Genomic DNA, 15,792 nt, shown 5'->3' on the forward strand with positions numbered 1-15,792 from the left:
TTTTCTTTGGATTGGTTCAAAAAAAGGGTCCAGTCTCAACAAGGCGCAAGAAGAAAAGTGCAGTTAATAGTTGAACCGCAGTATCAGTCTAATCGTTCTCACTTCTTAAAATAACGCAGACATTTTTTTTGGTTTTCAAGTTTCATGTTGGACTTATGTTTAAAATAAGTCTAAAAAACGACAGTATATTGAAGTATTTGAAAAGGAGGGTGCATAATCCACGTTATTTCGTTTTGGGAGTTTCTCAGATGTTTCAAAATGAAATTCCCTACGAGTGTAGAACACCGTGAGCGTCGACTGCACTACAGAGTCTCTCACTTTGTCTTTTGTCCTCTCCGACACCACTACGTCACTCCATCCCGTCAATTGGAGTGCCAAGGCAGCAGCATGCGACGCAGCATGTTAAATCAAACACATCTCCCTCTCCCGACTTGTTTCCTCCTGCTGCTTGTCGTCTGCTTTTGTTATCTAAACAGCAGGATGCGTTAAAAATAAATTCCTAAGCAAGATTGCTGCCCGCTGGGTGTCAACATAATTCCAGACTAATCTGTGGCTGGAAAACAAGCCTGTGAGCCGTCGGCGGTTGTTATTACGACAAAGTACACACTGTGTGGCTATTCTAATACCTGAGTTGTTTGGATGAAGGCTTTAAGGATGATCCTCAAGGTGCACGGATGACTCTCACAACATGTGAGGAGAGGGCTTTCGAGGTGGTTGGTATTTGTGTGTCGTACAGCGGCGTAGTGGATGGTGTGCGTGCTTCCCTGCGGAGGGTTCCTGGGTTTGACAGTCTGAAGGAGTAAATGGGCTTTCGCTTGAATAAAACAGAATCAGACTCTCAGATGGAATTGAATGAAAATCCATCCAGCCATCCATTTTCCGATCCGCTTATCCTCACCAGGGTCGCGGGGGGGTGTTGGAGCCTATTCCAGCTGTCTTCGAGCAGTAGGCGGGGTTACACCCTGAAACGGTTGCCAGCCAATCGCAGGGCACACAGAGACGAACAACCATCCACGCTCACACCGAGGGACAATTTCGAGTGTTCAATCAGCCTGCAATGCATGTTTTTGGAATGTGGGAGGAAACCGGAGTACCCGGAGAAAACCCACACAGGCCCGGGGAGAACATGCAAACGCCACACAGGGAGGCCGGAACTGGAATTGAACCCGGTACCTCTGGACTGTGAGGTAGAGACTCTAACAACTGGACCACCGGGCCGCCCTAGAATGAAAATAATTGAAATGAAATCCAACCCCCCCACCCCCCCAAAAAAAAACGCAAGGCCAACAGAGTACAATAAATGACGCTGGTGCAAAAACCAGGAAAATGAGTATCACCAAAAATGGTTGCAAAAGGCAAGGATAAATGTAAATAGGTTGTCGTGAAAAGACGACAAGAAATCCAAAACGCGTAAGATATCAAAACCTAGGCTATGCTTAAATAACAAAAATACAGAGGTGAGAAAATTCGTGGCGTAAACAAGAAAGAATGTCAAGCTAATTCAACACTTGAGCAACACTTGATCATGAGCAAGATGAGGAATAATCAGAGAACGAAAACTTGATAACTCGGGCAGTCCTTATATGCAACCCCTATTGTGATGCGTGACAGGTGCGCTGCTGGACGGAACCGCCCACCACTCCACCTGGAACAGAAACCAAAACAGAACAGAGTCATGACAACTCCAACACAGTCCACAAGTGTTGTGGATCGAATACCCAACCTTCGGGTTGGGAGATGACTATTTTACTACTTGAGCTGGTGTTGGTCAAGTAGGCCTTCCTCAGTCCCAACCACTGCAGTGTAGAGAGAGAGTGTGAGACAGAGAGAGACTTATTCAAAGTATACATTTCAAATTTCAATACTTTTGTTTAAAAAAAAAAAATAAAAATCTCCCGGCAGTCTTCTTTATTTTGATGTCTTTAATGGATTGGCTTATATCTCAACCCGAGCACAAATCTCTCATGCAAGCGTCAGGTGTGCATTGTCGGGTTATTGGCGGGTTACTCTCTCACCAACCTGCAATCAATGATGAGTCTGATATGCGCGTTGGCTTTCGGTGACAAGTTTCACCTTTAACAAGCGCAACAATGCAGCGTCGCTGAAGCATGCACGGTACCCTTACGATACAGAATGTCTTTCCATACTTATTTGTCATGTCCTTGTTTATCGTAGTTGCTTGTTATTGATGATACTAGGGTAGCCTATACTACCGGAGACAAATTCCTTGTGTGTTCTACATATTTGGCCAATAAAGAGGATTTTGATTCTGAAAATAAAAAATAAAAAAAGAATGGCAGTGGATGGCAACACACATTAGGTTCCGTTGTAGTGGTTGATGCACAGCTGTGACATTAAGATGAATCCACTCTCGTAATCGCTAGTCCTGAAATTGTTCAAGAATTCAAACTTCAAGCGATAGGTCCCCCCCCCCCCCCTAAATTTCCACGGGAGCTTTTTCAAACCACAAAGGGTCATTTATCAGAGTGTCTCCGATTTTAGTCTATTGATTTCAAATGACACCAAAAACAATCCGCCACCATGCCTCAGGTAAAAATCATTGAGTGGTACCTCCATGTTCCTTATCGACGGTCTGTTCGTCATGATTATCCTCTTTCGAAGGAAGGGCCCTACTGATTTCCAATCTTATCCCACAAAAGATGCCTCTGCATCCCTGCAAATCGTCTATTGATTACAACGGATGTCAGAAACACTACGGCCAGGATGCCTGCGGTCAATCAGATCTTTGCGTGGCAGGTCTCTATTCACCGGAAATTTATTTTTAGCGTTGATTTTCCTCTAAGGAAGCAGGAATCCGGCTATGAAATTTGAATTATATCAAAAACAACATTGTCGGAAAGCCCGTCATCCGAGGTAACATGTTCAGCAAGGTCGTCAGCCACGGCTACAAATGTAAAACGTCAACCGGAGCGCGATCCAAACACCAAATGTTAAAACGAATCAACTTAATCATCCCAGAATGAACATAATGCATCACATAAAGTCCCCATAAAACACTCGATGCACCAGAGGAGCCTCTTCTGCTGACAAATGGCCCATGACGTTAACATATGCCTCAGCCCTCCAGCACATGTAGCGCTCGATGTAAATCCAACACCAATATTTGTGTTTTGTTGTTGTGTTTTTTCTCAAACAAAACTTGAGATCATCCTTAAAAAAACTTGTAAAATGATTTCAGAAATGTTTCTGAAATCTATTGTAGATGTTGAAAGACAATGTAGTTCAGTGGTACCTCTACTTGCGAAATTAATGTTATGGAAAATTTTCTGACCCAGAAAATTTTGTCAGTGGAGACGCATTTTCCATGTAAATGCCATAATCCGTTCCAAGCCCGCACACATTCAGACATACTTGTTTTATACAGCTTAAAAATGCATCAAAATATGCATCACATACGGTAGAGGTCCCTCTTAACCAATGGGATACCAGGATGATGCTCGGTAGTAGCCAATGGCAGAGCAGCTTGAAGTGCGTTGCGTTCAGGAAACTCTGAGCTGCGAGGAGCAGCCCATACTATATTTTTACTGTTCATATCTTGAAATTTCTTTTGTAACGAGAGGCAATATTTTCGTGTTTCGTAACTTGAACATTTTCTATGAAGAGATGTTCGTAAGTAGAGGTACCACTGCACTCAGATGTGAAGATAGTTATATATGTATATGCCGACACACCAAAAAGTGGCGTGGCCGCATCAGAGCGCCTCGTTGGCATCGAGTGTCGTACAAAGATAGATGGGTGTGGAATAATACGTATAAAAGTTGAACTTGAGAACATCTCATCGTCGGCCAGAAGTGCGCTCACCCTGAAAAGCAGTGAAAACCACTGGCTAATTTCATCCTCATCAATAATTTTCAGAAACGGGCAGATCAAAAAAAAAAGATTGACTAGGGTGTTTAATTTCACACTTGACGGGTGGGGAGGCACTCCAGAGACACAAGCATTGTAGTACACAAAATAAAAAGTTAATTTTTCCGGAACATGTTCCCTTCCGCAGTCAGTTTTAATAGAACGATAATTAGCTTGAAAATCAAAAACACAGCTTTTTACAAGACAATGTGGATTGCCTGAAAAGCAACAGCGGGTGTTTTATCATGCAAAGCTACACACCCCAATGTGCTATTATTATCCCTGGCCATGTTCCCACATGAATTAAAGATGCAGTTAATAATTTATCGTCTCCAAGCGAGATGTTTTGGTTGGCTTCCCTGCGGTTTTTGACCACTAAGCGTTCGCTTTGAAGCCTCCACCTGTGCGCTTTGCATGTCGACACAGCCGGACCGACCGCTGTCAGTCCTGCCACCACGAGACACGACATCCGGTGACATTGATTCGTAGTATCGTCGAATCGTCTAATTGCTCCCAAATCGGGACCTATAGATTCTCAGCAGACAGCGAGTGATGGGTTTGTGTATCAAAATCTCACCGTGCGTTCCAGGGATCACAGCTCGGAATGCATTTCTATTACGTTTCCCATATGATAAAGGTGCTACCCTGTTGCCTTGGTGACGGAAAGCCAGCGTTGGGATAAAGATGTCTCTTCCTCCAGCATGTGATGAGCCCCACTCAACTGTCTTAATCCGAAGCTTTGCATCCATTAAATGCGATTCTGATCTCTCTCTCTCTCTCTCTCTCTGCTTTATGAATTGTGGCTTCTCAGCCATGGCCTCGCTTGTTAGTTGATGCAACGGGTGGAAAAAAGTTTCTGGGGAGGAAGACGGTGTACTCGGATAAACGTCGAGTAAGTACAGAGAGAACTCCACAGAGCGGGAATTTCAACCGTGGTCTCCTAACTGTGAGGCAAAGGGGCGATGCCATAGTAACACTTAATAAATTGTGTACTCACAATTGATGCTGGGCTTATTCTTCGTGTTGTTCATAGACTGGGACTAAAAACTGTAAGTCCAAAGGAAGTTTCCTGGTTTTACGGGGGTCCCAGTGCGCTTCCGTCATCTCGATCGTTAAGTCCAAGGCGGTCGTCTCGGTTGTCGTTGTTTTTTTGTTATTTTTTTTTTTTTAGATTAGGCTTTTCATTGTCTTGTCATTCTGACGATATCAAGCATGTTTGATTTGATCACAAGTCTTTCAGTCTTTGCCGTAGCGTGACACAACCAACACCCGAGAGATGAGCGCTCACGAAACCGAAAGCTGGCGATCTGTCACGAGAGTGTGAACCCGCAAATTTCCCAGTCGTTGTAGAATATCAATCGACGCATGACTGTGTATGTAGTGTATTCTGTGGCGATGACGCAATGATGTCCAGTAAGACTGGCCGGTGACAAATACAATCAACTCAAGTCCAACTGTGGTCCGAGAACTCTGAGAACATGAACTAAAGAAGGCAACCCCCCGATGTGGACGCAGTCTAAAGTTAAATGACCATTTTTATTCTTTACTCTTTGTTTTTTACATAATGCACAACTCTCATTTATTGTGCCATAATCTAATTGTAACATATATTTGTTCCGTATTTTGATGATTTCGTCTGCTTGCTAAAATTTTGTGGGGGCTTGGAACGGATTAGGGCATTTACATGGAAAACGCGTCTCTACTTACAAAATGTTCTCGTTAAGAAATTTCTTCTAGAGTATATTCATTTCGTAAGTATCGTTACGACTGTGTTGGTAGTGTTTCCTGTCTGTCAAATGTAAACAAACGATGTGCATTCAGCGTCATGTTTCTTGCTAGCAATGCTAGTAAATGACGTCGCTATGCAATGTGCGAAGTGAGTCATTCGTCCCGAGTGGAATTGAGAAGGGTATCGTCGATGTGTTCACAAAAGCGGCAACTTTTTAAGTCCTTTCTTGAAAGCGATGCGGCGTTTTTACCCGGCACACCTGCAGGCCTGCCAGTTTACAGCCTGGCTATCGCTGTATTTCCACACTTGCCTGAAGGTTATACCTTGAGGTTTTAGGGGAGCTTAAATATCAGTTTGTCAGAAACGCAATTGAAGCAGGCTCAAAATACAGCCATCACAGCGAGGACGGATCGGCTCACCGTGCCTTGTGATGTGAGGCCCATTAACTGAGGGAATGAACACGGTGGCGGGCTTGTTTCTACCTGAGCGGGCAAAAGGGCTGTCCGGTTGATGAACGACTGGTGGAGACTGGGAAAGGACATCGAGGAGACTGGAAGGCCGTTGATATAAATTTGATATAAACCATAGCAGCGCAGACAGTGAATTAATTGAAGTGTTTTAAACTTATATAAATACATGCAAATAAACAAAGAAATGATCCCCTCCAACCCCCAGATCTTTGTGGGGGCTGAAATGGACCTTGGGTCCCAGGTAGCTTGAACCCTGATTAAAACACACACACACACCACATTTTAAACTGACAAGCATATGGCAGCTAACCGGTGGACCAACTAGAAACGCTAACAGCTTTCTTCGCTTCAGTGCTCCTTCTTGTTATAAGCAAAAGATGGGACTCAAATATTTGACAAAGAAAATCCACTTCAGTCTCGTCAGAGTCCTATCAATCTATTGGTGACCGGGGAGGGGGGGAAGGAAGTAGCAACATACCAAAATGAAATCGGCAACAATCGCTGAACAAGGTCTAACAAAAGAATAGGTGTGTTGTTGTCGGGTTGCGGTTAATTCATAAATACACCTATTTGTGTTTTTTTTCCCCCTTTGGAGTCTATCCACAGCTATTTGTCATTTTATTTATTTATCAATTTATTTATGTGTGCTTTCAGAATTGCCCTCAGATTCAGAAATATATTCTACAAGATACACCGATTTTTTTCGATAAAAAGGACAGAAGTATGCTGAAGTGATACATCACGACTAAGAGACAAGCTTTGTATTTTTGGGACGAGCTAAATTTAATCCGGGTTGTGAGTGGAAGTTATGCCGACTCTCTGTGCATGTACACACACTTGAATAGCACTGCCCCCCCCAAAAAAAAAACATGTGGAAACCATTTATTTTTACGGGGAACATAAGACCAGCTTTTATTGAAATGAGCTTGAAGTGGTTTTGGGTGATATTAATGTAGGCAATTCAAAACATTTGTTAAATTTGCATTCAACTATTGATATCAACCGTGCCATTATCAATGCTAGTTTTGCTAGCTGCTCTATGGTGTCTCAACTCAAACTTATGTCATAACGATAGCATGCAATTGAGGGGGCGGGGGGGATCATCAGATGAATGAAAGCGCCACTTGCAGAACACTCACCAGTTCGCCATGTAAAACCTGCAACTGCAAAGTGCCCGGGAAGAGCTTTTCTCAGTTCCAATGCACTTTCCAAAGCGCATCACTCACTCGGCACAGCCCATCGAGTGGCGCTGCTTGACCGCAGGCAGAGGGCTACTGTATCGGTCTCGCTTCGCGGATGATGAGATGGGCCATTTGGGTGACTGATGAGCGTCTTAACCTCAGGGGTCACTGATTGCCGCGTCACATTGGAATGGCCGTTTCTCCGCGCCAGCTAATAATGGACATTGTCAGCACATTCTGGGGCTCTTGTATTTCTTTTTCCATGTCGAGAGCACATTGAATTTGACCCGAGTGTCCACATCAACTACCGAGCTCCAAAAAAAAAAGAATTAAAAGATACTGGCTCAGACCTGCACCTTGATTGCAATTGAACTTTGCAGCTCAGGTCAAGATGGTACGTTTAGCAAAAGTGGAGCATGATTTGCAAACATTAACCATTCCAGGAGATGATTTCATTATTATTTTCATGATCATTGAGCCCGTCCATAAATTCCTCCTAATCCCCATTTAAATGTATCAGCTTTGTAAAGTCCTGAAATTTTCCAACCCTACTTCTGCATACAAGCCGCACGACGAGCAATGCCAGTCCCATTTTTCCACGATGCTGTTGCAAAAAGAGGTTCATCCCTCCCGACATGACCTGCTCATGTCACTTTTTGGGCTTTTATGATTGCCTAGCAACAGCAGAAAGCTCTCTCCTTGTTGATTCTTGAGGACGTTTTTATACGGATGGCGGAGCAGAGCGCTAGATAGTATTAGCCATAATGGTTGCCGTGTGATGTAGCTTTCTGTTTGGCTCCACTCCAGGCAGTCGAGCAAAATTAAAGCCCAGAAAATCGGATTACGGGTGTCCCCCGGGAGGGACGAGATGCCCGCCAGCCCCAGTTGATGAGCAGCGCTCATCTACTCTATTCAGCGATAGCTGGGAGGCCAATTTGTTAACAATTATTGCTCGTTAGCGGGGCTTCCCGCTCGTCAGAGAAAATTTCACGGCGGAGAGAATAACTGTGAAGGTATAGCAATTATTGCAGTTTGCGAGGAGTTGTTAGCCGATGTGGATTTTTCTCTGAAATCCATATATGCCATTTGCCGCCATTACCGCCGACACCTGTGGTGTCGGCCACGTTTATAAATATGCAATAAGCCGTTTCCCCCCCAATTATTTTCAACCCCGTGTCAGCTTTAACGAACAAGGTCAATTCAAGTTTGGTTGTTGGGACCATTGGGGTGCTGCAGCGCTGTGCTACTTGATGACCTAATCCAGCCCTGAAGATGTGTGCTTGCCTTCAAACATAAAATGCCTTGATTGAAGTTTAGACTTTTTTTTTCTTTCAACTGACATTTTTCTCAGCTGCTTGACAACTGATAGTCGAATTATTTGTGCTTGAGGGGGAAAAAAAAGCCAAAAAACGTCGGTGCATCTCAATAAACCAGAATGGTGTGGACAATTTTTATTCCAGTAGTTTAAACAAATGGAAACATATCTACAGTTTAGACAGAATTTGGGGATTTCAATCGCTGTAACATAATCGTCAGAATTTTTTAATCATGAAAAATTTCACTCGGTGTACATTAAAACTGCATATGTTTTTCCACAATTATTCTAATGTTTGTATCCAGTTTTTGAAACTTTCACCCCCCGCCAAAAAAAACCTAGTGTAGAGTAACTTCGTAGTTAGACACAAACACAAATAAATTCAAAATTCAAATAATCATTCCCCCCATTACACAAAAGACAGCATTCATATTAATATTGTCCATCGGTTTTCATCCACCGAAAAAGGCGGCCATTTTGCTTCTTGCAAAAAATATGGGCGAGGGAAATATATTTTTGGTTTTCATATGGTTTCCGTAGGAGGACAAACATGACACAAACATTCGTAACGTTTTCCAATGCTGTAAAAATGTGGAGAATAAACGTTACATTTCAACCATGTAATTCAGACTCACTAACACATTTCAAATCCCGCCTCAAAACACATCTGTTTCGACAAGCCTATTCACTCAGACCATAAAGCCATGATTTTATTTATTTGTTTTTGTTGTATTTTTTCTTATCTTATTTGATGTTGTTTTTAACATTGTACTCGTGATTTTAACTGCTTGTTGTAAGGTGTCCTTGAGTTTGTAGAAAGGCGCCCACAAATAAAATGTATTATTATTATTATTATTATTAACATTTCTGTCAACGAGGATATGAGTCATAGCCTGCGACAAACGTTTCTATTTGCATGGGTGTCTGTTGTAAAGAAAAATGTACAGTTCACTGAGCGTACTGGCAAAGAATGGGAATGTGGCAAGCATTTATAAAGGGTACACGTGAGCTACGATAGTTAACACGCTGCAAAGTGCGTCCCGTGCTTCCGCGTCAGGTCTCAACGAAGGTAGACGGTGATTTTCACAAACTCATGTGTCTACTTTATCTTTCTGCTTCGTTCATCTTAGGGGCTTTCGTGATTGTTGCTCATCATGGTATACGTGTGTAAGTGTGTGCGTATGCACGCGTGAGCTAACTGGTTGATCTTGGGAGGCTGGTTGATTGAAAAGTAAATCTTCGGTCCAAAATGGTTGGGCACCCCTGCTCCCCAGATGCACTGAAGGTTCATTTTGTAGCCAACGTACTCATTTTGATAATAAGCGAATATAGATACCTACAGCATGTGTTGCCTTCCATTGTAAGGCGTGTATAAGGTTTTAAATTTTTTGCGGCTCCAGACATCTTTGTTTTTTAGGTGTTTTTTTTTTTTTGGTCCAAAATGGCTCTTTCAACATTTTGGGTTGCCGACCCCTGCGATAGATAATCCGCTTGTGAAGCAGTCGAGTCAGTGAAGTCAATGAAAAGCTCCTCACGCAAAAGAGCCTCGCCATCAAACTGCGCATCAGTCGTCAGGTTCCCACTCCCTCATCCCCTCTGACTCCGCCTCATCCACTCCCGTCCCCGCCCTCCCTCCCATCACCCGCCAATCCCTCCGCCTGAGCCACCTGCCTTATTATTCATGAGCCGCGAGCGTCGTCGTCATCCCGCCCCCCCCATACGGAGGAGCGTCCCTCGCCGTAGCCACAACTCCGGCGTGCCAGCGCGCGTGCGAGCCGAGCGCAGCACAAGGCGGCGGATGCTGAAGCTGCGCGCACCTCCCCAGAAGATGCTGGCTGAGGAGTGACGGATGAGAAGCAGCGCGGCGTGGACCCCCAACTGCCCCCTCTCCCCCTTCGTGTCCGTCACCGGGGAGAACTGGCCGCTCGCTCGACAACTATAATGGGCTGCAATCTGTGCACTTTACAGAAGCGCGAGGAACACTACAAGCTGCTGTATGAGATTGCACAGGTGAGCTGCTGCTGCTGCTTGTTGTCGGTGGGGGCGAATGAATGACTGCTTCCAATGAAACACGAAAGAGAGCAAGAGAGAGAGAGTGTGTGAGTCTTCTTTACTGGCCAGCGGAGCTGATGAGAGTTCATTCATCGTGCTGTGCTGAGAGAGCAACTTTTTCTTTTCTGGAATAACAGCCACCCCAAGGCGTCCGGGAACATTCCCACGGTGGCGTCGTGTGAATTTGTCACGCCTCGCTTCAGGGGTGTTTGAACCCCACACCCCACCTCCAAAGGCTGCCTGCAATGACACGTTACCTGTGTCATGACAGTGTTGATTTTAATGCGGAGAAACTGGAAGGGCGCGAGGACCTCTTGGCGGGTCTTTGACTCTTACTCTCATGCGTGAAACAATCCATCAGTTCTGCCAGTTGTTTTGCTTTGTGTTCAAGGTGATCAGGCAAAGTGTTTGGGATTCTCACTCGAATAGATCCATCCCTGCATTTCCAAGCACTTAATTGAGGATAATCGTTGTGACATTCTCACAAATGAGACCTCGACACGGAGCAGAAAGTGGAGGGGACCCGCTTTTATCTTTATTCACCTTTTACAAAGAGAAATGTGGCTTTCTATTTGCATATCTCGAAAAGCTTTACATAATACCAATGTACTCTAAAGTTCCAGGCAAGTGCAGTTAAATAGGACAAGGATTTCTTGGTCCAAATTCCAACAACATATTTAAATAGATGTAGATTTCATGACAAATTTGGGCTCTAATTCTTGGCCCCTGGGGGGACACCTAGAATGGTTGTAAATTGTGTGTGTGTGGGGGGGGGGGGGGGGGGATGTCAACTTTAAACTCAATTTTTATTCTTATATATTTATTGAGTTAGTTGCATTTTAGCCATTTCTTGAAAAGAAAAGTAAAATGCTTGTGCTCCACTTTTTTTCTCCACCACATCGTACTTGAAATATTGCAAAAACCAAAAAAAAAAAAAAATCTTACAACGAGGCACTCGCAAATCAAGATGGCCTACTGTCGTAATTGAATGTTACTCTTGGCATATACGATACAGTTTAATGGTGGCTAGTGAGGTAAGACCAGGTTTCTACTAAGCTAACAAGGGACCAGTGAAATTTACCCACCGGTTACTTGCGTTATTAAAACAAAGAAATTGGCTCTTTGGCTTTGTGTCTTTTGAACAAATGGTCTTATGTGGAATAACAGTATATGCCAATAGAGAGAAATATCATGACATGATTTTTTTTTTTACTACTTAATAGTGCATTCAGGAAAATCATCAAAGTGGACTTGCAAGGTTTTCTCTGGACAGTTATTGTATGTAGTCCACTATTTTAATCTACGGCTGCAGACGCGCCGGTCGCTATTCATATGCAATGCAAAATAGCTCAAGGATGGTGTGTGTTTGTGGCACGTCTAATACACAACCAAGCGCTCACCTACCCACCTCCGCCGCCTCTCAGCCACCGTGTTCAAGTGGCGGGCTAATAACTGTGAAGCAGCCCCCGTTCCTTCGCCTTCTCTCTTCGTAGCGCCTTCCTTCACGCCACTGTGATCACAGCTCTCATTAGCCGTTTTATACAACCGCCCCGCGCATTAATTAAACGGGGGTGGAGGGGAATATCCTGCGCGAAGCATCGCTGTGAGTGGATACGGAGGCGGCAAACAAAAGATGGCTCAACCGCTGCCTGCCTGCGCAACTTGATGCGCTGCCAAAACTCGGGCCAGTCATGGCTATTGTTGTTCACTTTGCAAGTGTGCACGAGGCGGTTCATTTTGGAAGAATTGAATGTCTCATCCGCTGGGGGTCTATTAACGATGCAAACAGTGTATGGATTGAAGTATTGGGACACAAGACATTGGTAGTGTCTGCGTTTAATGTACAGTACATGGCTGACTTCTCGCCTTTAGAGATCGTAAATATTGAACAAATTCAGAATATTTCTCAAGCAGATCGCCTAGTAATAAATTTTGACTAGGGATGTATGATAACACCCCCCCCCCCCCCCCCACCCTTCCCGCTCCTCACTGGTACAGGTACAGGTAACCTAACTTCTCCAGTGCGATACCAGTACCGATAACCGATAACTTCTCCAGACCGACACCAGTTCCTATAACCGATTTTCTTTAAATTTTTTGTGTACCATAAATATGTGTGTATCAGTTCTTGCTTCTGAAAAGATTAAGACTTTTCAATCCGGCTTCCAACCACTGTAGCGGGGTAAAATGATATCAAGAAGCGATCAGCGACAACACGCAGTCGCATGATTTGCTACCTTTTGAACCAGGGGTGGACAATAATTTTTTGCATAGGGCCACATGAGAACTAGAAAATATTATGGAGGGCCGGATCAAAAGGGTGAACTAAATTTGACATCATATTAATCGGATTTCTTTATTTAAAAAACAGTATTTTGCATTTTTTGGCACGTTTTTCAGACTTTAAGAGTACATTATTCCGTCGTATCGAACGGGATTTGCTTGACTTGGCGCTACTGTGGGCTTCCGTATCGTCTCCCCCTTCCTCCCAATGCTCTGCAACTTCAAGTAACTGTGCCACCTGGCGTTGAAATGCCTCTCATTACAAGTCCAAATGAAATGAATGCAGCCATTGACATCGAACCTTAATTGCGTACCAACCTTCGGCGGGCCGGATTAAAAAGACAAACTGGCCGGATTTGGCCCGCGGGCCGTAGTTTGCCCACCACTGTTTTAAACTCTAGTCACTTCAGACCATGAGACGATGAGCAATCTCAAAAGTTCTGATGCGTATCACAGTACCTTTGAATAAAGTTGGTCGTGTTTTGTGATCACCCCTGCTAGTGATGAGGCGGATCACATTATTGGCCTAAATTGCAGGTATCTGACCAATACAAATGACCACATTTTTATTTTCCCACCTCCAATATCAGTCCAATAATCATCGGTCTGATTGTTATTGTGCATACTTACCCCTCTTAACCCGCACCGCACGATAATCGATCAGAATTATCTTTAGCGTACTCTGCTTGACCAGTACAATTCCACGCTTCCAACTTTATGGGGACTGTTTGGAGAAAGAACATTTGTTACGCATTGTGCAAAGCCAGGAAGTCTTGGATGACAAAAGATTTTCCCCAGAAGAATGTACAGTGTGATGAGAAACCGACACCCACTACCCATTGTACAGAATATTTCTCCATAGTATCTCGCAGACAAAAGGCAGTCAAAGCAGTATAAAACCTGGCATTTGAGAGCAGCATCTCTCCTCCGCAAAGCGCGTACCCTCCAAGCACACAGTGTGCTAGCAGGTAGCCTTTTGTGGCGAACCGGCAACCGGGATTAGATCCACTAGGTGGGGGTTAGGCCGAAGAGGTGGCTCACTGGTGGGAGAAGATCTCAGCCGAGTCCGTCCGCCCGCTGATACGCTGAGCCGCTTTCGACGGGAGTCACAACATCAGCATCTTCTCTCCGATCGCCCACTGTGAGGGCCAAAGCTGCCAAGATGCAGCGGGATACAGATTGTGTGGTGAAAAGGGAGGAAGTGGCTCTTGGTAAAAAGCTACTCTTCAGTAAAGTCAAAGGGCTAGGCGAGAACCCCTAGTTCTTACCAAGACATTTTGGACAATTCTCTGCTTCCAAATCTGTGGAAACGGTTTGGCAAAGTGCTCCAGTTGTCATTTTGCTAGCGTTTGGGTTTCATTTTAGCGGTAACCGAGAAGTGCCACCTTTACCTCCGTCAAGAGTGACACAATGTAGACCGATATGAAAGAGAAATCTGGGCATTTTTCAAAATAAAACATCTTTCAGGTTGTGAAATGAATAAAACGGAAGCACTAAATGACCCGCGGAACCGTACCGGTGTTGGGGACCGTTGATTTAGGAGACACTTTAAAGAATCATCCACACATTTGTCTGAAAAGACCGCAAGCTTCTTAATTTGCTTTTGTTAAGTTTCAAATCACAATCGTAAGGCTTTGTGTTGACCACACACATCAGGGTGTGCGGCAATAAATATTGAACAGGTTTAATAATTACGATTGTAGGCCCACATGATTTTTCTGATTAAATCGGGGAGATGGGGGAGGGGGGGTATTCTTAACAGACCCACACTAATGGATAATCAGTCAGGATGATGTGAGAATGTGGCATATTATGATTTTAAACGTATGGAAGGGAAAAATGCTCAAGTTTGACCCGATTTTCTGCATGTGTGCACTCCGATGAAGTGATCTCTAGAAGTGTTGCAGGAGGCAACACGCATCATGACCTAATCCTCACTTCTCTGTCCAACTGTCTCAGTTTCATATTTTTTTTAAAAAATATATGTACAATGTCTTCTACTCAGATACCTATAAAGAGGCGCACCGTCTTCCCTGCCGATTCTGCGGCGTTGGTGCAATGTGTAAATGCAAATGAGGCAGATTTGGTTTTGCCGGCGTCACAGCGTGACCGACTGCCCCTTGATTCGGCTAGCAGAAGTCGGTCACGGCGGTTGGTTCACTGCCGCCGTCATCCCTTTTCCCACACGAGCACAGACAGTTTTGATTCCACCCCCCACGCCCCCTCCCCATTCCCATTCCCTCTTGCCTGACCCAATGAGTGCTGGAAGATTTATGACTTGCTGGCTCCTTCCCATTGCGTCCTCGCTGTTCTCATGACCGTGGGTGTTCTACATGGAAGCGTGTGCACCTTTTTTCAGCGGGGCCTGCAAATCTCCATCTTGCCGAGAGTATTTTTTATTTTTTTTACAGCATAGGATCCTCCCTCTCCCGCCTCAACACAAACACCAATCTTTTCGTGAAACCACCAAATGTGAAGGGGTTTTGTTTTTCTAAATTCATTCATTCATTCATCTTCCGTACCGCTTGATCCTCACTAGGGTCGCGGGGGGTGCTGGAGCCCATCCCAGCCGTCTCCGGGCAGTAGGCGGGGGACACCCTGAATCGGTTGCCAGCCAATCACAGGGCGAACAACCATCCACGCTCACACTCACACCTAGGGACAATTTAGAGTGTTCAATCAGCCTGCCATGCATATTTGTGGAATGTGGGAGGAAACCGGAGCACCCGGAGAAAACCCACGCAGGCCCGGGGAGAATATGCAAACTCCACACAGGAAGGCCGGAGTTGGAATCGAACCCGGTACCTCTGCACTGTGAAGCCGACGTGCTAACCACTGGACTACCGGGCCGCCGACTTTCTAAATTGAATTTTTTTTTTTTTTGTGATGGGAGTT

The 15,792-nt window shown here is 44.5% G+C and overlaps 1 protein-coding gene and 1 long non-coding RNA gene across 4 annotated transcripts in view; one reads left to right on the forward strand and one right to left on the reverse strand.

Moving 5' to 3' along the window:
• LOC127597572 (PDZ domain-containing RING finger protein 4-like) overlaps positions 1-15,792 on the forward strand; it is a 117,985-nt gene that overhangs the window by 53,296 nt on the left and 48,897 nt on the right. The window contains exon 1 of one of the 3 annotated variants that reach the window (XM_052060698.1): positions 10,225-10,572. The exons of the other annotated variants lie outside the window; for them this stretch is intronic. Coding sequence (XP_051916658.1) covers positions 10,504-10,572 — 69 coding nt within the window. The 5' untranslated portion in view covers positions 10,225-10,503. Of the gene's footprint in view, positions 1-10,224; positions 10,573-15,792 lie in introns of those variants that run through there. 3 annotated transcript variants of the gene reach the window in all.
• LOC127597615 (uncharacterized) lies at positions 1,338-4,593 on the reverse strand. Its single transcript, XR_007961687.1, has 3 exons — positions 4,445-4,593; positions 1,724-1,796; positions 1,338-1,645 (listed from the first exon to the last, which is right to left on the reverse strand). It is a non-coding gene; the product is annotated as an uncharacterized LOC127597615 (long non-coding RNA).

Source organism: Hippocampus zosterae, chromosome 3 (assembly GCF_025434085.1).
Source record: "Hippocampus zosterae strain Florida chromosome 3, ASM2543408v3, whole genome shotgun sequence".
Lineage (NCBI taxonomy): Eukaryota > Metazoa > Chordata > Actinopteri > Syngnathiformes > Syngnathidae > Hippocampus > Hippocampus zosterae.